Raw genomic sequence first — 6687 nt, 5'->3', positions numbered from 1 at the left:
CTTTACAGGTATGTGATTGCAATCAAAATGAAGGTCAAGTTCAAAGATGATTGTCACAGTTCTCAGTGGGCATCATTGTCGTGGGATAAATTCAAGCGTAGATTTTCTTCGTTACCTGCACTACATTTTTACCTCAACAGGTGGTGAGAATCCACCGTAAAACAGATGTAAGGTGGCTGAGGTGGCAACCTGTCCGCCACTTCTAGCTCCCCAAAATCCACATGGCCACAGACAAAATGCTTAAATCCAGACAAGTATATTACTGATATGTTGTGTTAGGTATTCAGTATATTATACTGACCCAATGATAACACCCTTCGCCATCTCAACTCCTCCACCAACCCCACACCCCCCATCTGTGGTGCTTTATGTCCTTTTCATTTCACTAATACATATGTTTATATGTATTTATAGAGCGCTTCAAAGCGTCATTCTTGAAGCACACTCAATGCTGCCAGCAGCAGCAGCTGTTACCATCCAATTAAATGGTCATTAGCAATTACCGTTGAGAGCTTTGACCCTTAGAGGTATTATGGCACTACTGTGCCTTCTAAGATGCGCGTTTATGTTCAAGTGACAACGAGTGATATTTAGCGGTTGTGTCAAGCGCCGTGGCTACAAATGCTTCCATCTGTTATGGCCCACTGTCACTACATTGTGTCAGGTCAGCTCATCTATCACTGGCTTGGTCTCGCTGCTATGACTCAGCACGGCACTCTGCTCACAGTTTCATTTGAGTTTGGCCACAAAGCTGCAGGCTGTCATATTAAAATTAGTTTGGCTCTCTAACGGGCCACGATGATCACCCTGCACTGGGATCTGTCACTGACTTGATAAAGAACCACGATCATGCCCTCACCTTCACCCCACTCTTGTAAAGCAACATCAGTAACTTTAAAAGAAGTTTAACCTCAGCTGGATGTTTTCTCTCCTTAACTGCGTAACCAAGCTGTGAATGTCGCCTCATAAAACCTTGTTGTTTTCCAGTCCTGAAGTTGTTTATTGCTGTTGAGGTTTCATCTGAAACATTGAAATGAGGTGATATGATTAGGCTGAACAGAACCAAATGTAACCGTTTTTTTTTTTTTAAATGTCAACTCCTTGATTCAAAAGTCAGAAGTTGAAAGTTTGTCTTTTTCTTCCCTCTGGCCTCCAGATGATTGCCTGGAAGGGTGATAGATTATTTGCCAGTTTTAGCTGGAAAAAGAGGTGAGGTGCTGTGGTGGAAAGGCAACACAAAGAACCAGCGAAGCTTTGTCCACATGCTGGCAGCAGAGCACTCTCCCCAAACTTGAATAAAAGCTGCAGGGCAATTAGAAAGTTACCTGACTTGAAGATACCCCTCCTTCTGTGTGCACGTGCAAACAAACAAGCAAAACAAAGGAAGCAAACCTGTGGTTTCTTAGCTGGAAACGCCACACAAATCATGCCCACACATTTGTTTTCACAAAGCTGAGAGTGAAAGAGGGAGAGCGGAAAACTGTAGCTGCCCATTATTAAGAGATATGTCTTTGTTCTCAGAGCAGAAGCGTGTGTTGTTAAGAGGCCACCTGCTCCTTATGAACGTGAGAGGAAGTTCACAGTAGCCTGCAGGATATTCTCCTCCAGCCTCTGAGGTTTCCCATTTCAAATTTGATATTTGATGTTTTTGCAAGCTTCAAAGAAAAGTCTAAATTATGTTTTTTAGTCTTTAAGATTACTCCCAATGACGTTTCCACCAACTATGAATATAAACCATGCAAATTATTCTGGATTGCTTTTGTTATATTTGTCTCACAATAAGGAAACTTGAAGGTCATCAAACACCAATTGTCTGATTATTTTTCTCCATTATTTTCAGTTTTTGCATGATTATGACTGGTGCTCATTTATTTCAGACGGACAATGACTTGGCTTGGGTCTTTCAGTCACTGGCAAATCATTGCCAAGCATCAAAAACTCTGACTCCATAAGCATATCTCCTCGACTGAAATGTCTCTTGGGCCCCCAGCAACAACTGCCGATGGCAATGTTTGTCAAGGTCACAAACAGCAATCATCTCCTCACTGCATCACCTTAGTGTGTGTTATTTTCTTGATATTAATCCGAAGTTTTCTGAAAACATAATGGATGAAAAAGCCCATTTTAGCCTAAATGAAAAAGCAATCTTATACAAAACAGGACATCAAAAATGGTGCTGTTAATCACCTTACACAAGTAATATCACACATGTTCCTTTTACACACAAGTGAATTAATCAGGTTATTTTTTGGATAAAAAAGGCTGTGACATGTGTATGTCCTTCACACCAATTGCTTATTTCATGAGAAATTCCCTCAACCGTTGCTTTTTTTGTCATTTCCTCCACATCTGTATCTAATAAAGACTCACAGCTATTAAAAATAATGTGTGCGCACGTGTGTGTGTGTATGTGTGTGTGTGTGTGTGTGTGTGTGTGTGTGTGTGTGTGTGTTTGTGTGTGTGTGTGTGTGTGTGTGTGTGTGTGTGTGTGTGTGACAAATTGTACGGTGTCACGGGCAAGGCCAGTAATTGGAGTGACCTCTCTCTCCACTGCTCAAGATGGCTGCCTTCCAGGATGATGACCATTAGCTGGGGAGAGCTGCAGCAAGGGAGATTGAGGAAAGGTCAGCGAGCCATAGATAGATGAGGATGAGGTCAGAGAGGTGACTATGTTTCATATTCACTGTTGGGAATCTGCAGGAGGACAAAGCAGCATCTCTCTGTATCAGCGTCTGGTATTTCTGCACACAGATGTTCAGCCACGCCCCCTGCAGACTCATGAAATTCAGATGAGGTTGTGTTTTTACAACTGATCAGAGGCTACAGTTGCTGTGCCTTCTCCCCCCTGATCAATGCTTGTGTCTCCTTGTTACGTCATATTTATTTCTCACCTCATCGTTGTGGTTGCCTGTTATTGTTTTTCAGTCTTCAGTTTTATCCTGGGGGGGGGGATTTGCTCATTTTCAGCTGATTAACTTGTTTTGTCCCTTAACTTTACTGCTGTAGACATTGTTGGTGTCTGTTAGTAGGTTACAGCAGGAAGAGTGCGTGTGTGAACAGTGTGTGTGTGTGTGTGGGGGGGGGGGTGTCTGGAGAGTCCCAGGTTCACATGACATGGACGCTATTGAATCAAAAATATTAAATTTTGCAGTGAATAAACAATGAATTTGGAGATATACTGTAACAGAACCATGCAGAGTATCAATATGAGTAGAACAGCAAGAGGTGTGTCCTAATTCCAGTCTAGATCTAATCGCTTGTACTGAACTGGAGTTCCAAGGTCACATGACATGGAGGTTTCTGAACTTGAAAACTTGATTTTTTTTTTTAATGAAAGATAATGGATTTCTCGTTGACATTTAATTTGGAGAATCTGTGCTTCAGTGGAGATGCTGATGATAAAGGTCGGAATACAGGAAGAAGGAAAAGAGAGAAATCAAATCAGGGGAGCTCTCTCACAATTTCATAGTGATAAGCTGTACTTTACTTTTTTATGTATTCACATTACTTTTGTTCACAGTTTATTTGTTACCTACAACAAGGAGGAGGCATTTGTTTGTCCGTGTGTCAGTCTGCAGAATTGGATCAAACTGAAGAGGAGTACTCTCTGTAACCTTGGTGAAGGGGTCAAGCACGGGTTATTTTGGAGTTCAGAGGTTTAATACAGGGAAAAATAGCATTTTAATTTGGCTGGGTTTATCTTGGCGGAATTATGTGATCAAGATAAATAGATTATTTGTTATACTGAAACGCATGAATTAAATTATGTGCAGATGTGTGTCTTCTGCTGTGTAATCGTAATTCCTGAATTAATATTGTGAGACACATTTTGCAAAAATGCAATTTTAACATTAAATATTTCCAAATGTAGGACACTGGTAAGCCTTCACTCCAGAGGTCGTTTGTCAATAGTTCAATCAACAGCAGTTACTCTTAATTTATGTCTTGTGGGCTCCTGATGAAGAGCGATAGAAAGCAGGCTAATGAAGGACTCATCCTAAGAGGGACCGACAGGCCTTCCGTCCCAGTAATTGGCTGCAGAGACTGTGAAAATGCTGAGTAATTGCATGTTTCTGTGTTTTAATTAGTGCTGAAGCTTACTGCCCATTGCTTCCCCAGGTGGCCTGTAAATCCACCACACACCAAACCATCAGCCGCTGCAGGTCTGCAGAAAGGAGCTGAGCATCATTTCAAACCTTCCAGGGCTGCACAGAACAACGTCCTGACCCCCTAAGTCTTCTTTGATATTTTTTACCAAACATCACAGTTGTGTGTGCCCTTCACTGAATTTATTTTCCTCTGATGTCAGAGGAAGTAAGCCAATGTGGACAAATTTAATTGACCAGAAAAAATGGCTGCGGTAATTACGGGCTGGGATGGTCTCTGTCACTGTCAATGGCTGCTGTTGATGGAGAAATTCCAGTGGCAACTGTTTGCAATTATGTTTACATTTCATTCATATTCAAAAGATGTAGCGCTCTGTCACAAACATTACTATCAGCTCTTAAACTGTTACGTGCTATATTTGCATAATGGCTACCAAACCTCCGCCGAGACAAACTCAGCCAAACCAAATATCAACAAATGATTATGCTATTTCTGCTATGGATCTGCGACAAAAAAATTAAATGGGTTCAAAGTTCAAAGCTCTTTTATTATTTCACCAGAAAACAGATATTTCCAGCAAACAGTTTACAGCTTTTTGGTCTTGAAAATTAGAAAGAAACTTAATAAAATGAATGAAAGCCTGATATGCTAAGACATGTCGTAAAGAACAGTAGACGTTTTAATATGATTCTGATTTATTCATCATCTTTTATCCCCCCACACTCCTCCTGTGCTTGGTCAGGTGCCAGGACAAAGATGTGCAGCTCAGCTTGCCAGGCTATTTCTTTCCAAATCTCTGGGGCACAGCCATACTCCAGATCTGACCGGGAGCAGCCTCCCAGTCGGGGGAGTTTATCTGATCCTCTGAAACGACCTGCCCTCTGGAGCCGCGGCCAAACCTGCACAGGAAGAGAACCAGGAGATGGGAAACTATTTACTTAGATCACGTATGGTCTAAATGAAATGTCCTTTTACGTATTTGTTCCATGCACACACAGCGACAGTGATTGAAAAAACTGCCTTTGCTGAAAAAATATCAAATCCTGACTGTTTTTTTTCTGTCGTCCATTGATCAGGGAGGAATAAATGTTAATCAAGAGAGAATTGAAGGTGGCAGAAACATATAAGCAACAATTTCAGTGTCATGTTTGAACCACCAGAGCTGAAAATCCCAATTTCAGGTCTGAAACAGTTTCTTGGCTTCCCTTGTGCCCTATTATAAATCTGAAATAGAAAAAGGGGCCAAATGAATGAATTGATGTTGATTTCTCTGGTTCTTTCACAAGATACATATAAAAGTCTTGTAGCTGTAAAATTTGTTGTTTTACCTCAAAATGTCTAATCTGATCTCAAGAATTTAATGTCACATTTTGCTGCAGTAGAATTTATCAATATGCATTTGGATTTTGTACTGATTGCAAACAGACTGATATGAAATCATAGGTTTTTTGTGTCTGAGGGGTAAATCCATGCTCGGAAACTGCACCGACCTCTGTGGTTGATGGAGGACAGAGTTCCTGGTTTCCCTCTGAGATCCAAACAGCAGAGCTCTCAGCAACGAGGCGAGCAGACGGCCGTCAATTCTGTTATCTGTGTTTTCACTCTCCTCCTGGAGACACACACACATTCACATTCACACACAAACCAAAAAAATGTAAAACATCAGACGGTGTGTATTCTGGGTTTTTTTTGGGGGGGGGGGGGGGGTATCAGGAGCCATACAGTAATTGCATTCCAGCACAAACCCCAGAGGGTGGTAACCCCAGCCATTTTTCCCCTCCTCTTCCCTGCAAAAGAAATACACCTCATACACTTTTGAATCCGTCTGTTTTTTTATGCTAAATTCAACCCAGATCTTTCAGTCTGTGATTGCCGCCGTGGAGGATTCTTATACTTGTCATCTTGTCTGTCCTGTTGTCCATTTGGTTTGTCTCTCTTGATGAATAGTGCAAACCGCATTTACATACAACGTCGCATGGAGCAGACTTGTCTGAGAACGATGGCAGGACTTGCCTGCAGAATTTTCATTCAGAAAATCCTCCTAATAGAAGGATTGCACATTTGAATTAAAAAAAAAATTCAGCCGGGATACATTTCATAAAATCATTTTGACAAATCAAAATCTAATGTGAGTTACTCTGAGGTTACATAAATGCTATTAATAAGCAGCATATTTTTGATCATAGCTACAATGTTAATTGGAAGGTTAAAATGTAAAATGTGTATGTGGTGTTTGTGAGTGGGTTGTTGTCTCACCAGCCCCAGCAGGTGGTTGGCCATGTTCTCCTCTGAGCTGCCAGGCAGGATCTCATTTTGGTCCAGACCGCCTTGGATGTGAAGAGCCTGGCTGACACCTGCCAGCGCCAGAACCAGAGCCAGAAGAGTCACCACTGCAGCTGTGTCCATGGTCTCATCCGGGAGAGGAAGTCAAAGGATGAAAAAGGAAAAAAAGAAGAAGACTTCAAAGGCTGGGTTCTCTGTAGGGGTGAAGAAGAACTCGTCCTATTCAGGGTTAGGTGTCTTCTTTTTGCTGCGTCCTGGCAAATGTTAATGGAGGTAACATTCTTCCCAGGTCTTATA

At 41.6% G+C, this 6687-nt stretch overlaps 1 protein-coding gene across 1 annotated transcript; it reads right to left on the bottom strand.

Moving 5' to 3' along the window:
* Nucleotides 1-4885: 4885 nt before the first annotated feature.
* On the bottom strand, nucleotides 4886-6513 carry npffl (neuropeptide FF-amide peptide precursor like). Its single transcript, XM_086200825.1, has 3 exons — nucleotides 6364-6513; nucleotides 5598-5713; nucleotides 4886-5006 (listed from the first exon to the last, which is right to left on the bottom strand). The coding sequence occupies exons 1-3, from the start codon at nucleotides 6511-6513 to the stop codon at nucleotides 4886-4888; spliced, it is 387 nt and encodes a 128-aa protein (XP_086056951.1).
* Nucleotides 6514-6687: the final 174 nt, after the last annotated feature.

Source organism: Aulostomus chinensis, chromosome 3 (genome assembly GCF_037954235.1).
Source record: "Aulostomus chinensis isolate RoL2024-O1b breed Wild chromosome 3, RoL_Achi_v1.0, whole genome shotgun sequence".
Lineage (NCBI taxonomy): Eukaryota > Metazoa > Chordata > Actinopteri > Syngnathiformes > Aulostomidae > Aulostomus > Aulostomus chinensis.
The sequence above is the reverse complement of the archived record's forward strand: the minus strand, read 5'-3'. Positions and strand labels throughout refer to the sequence as shown.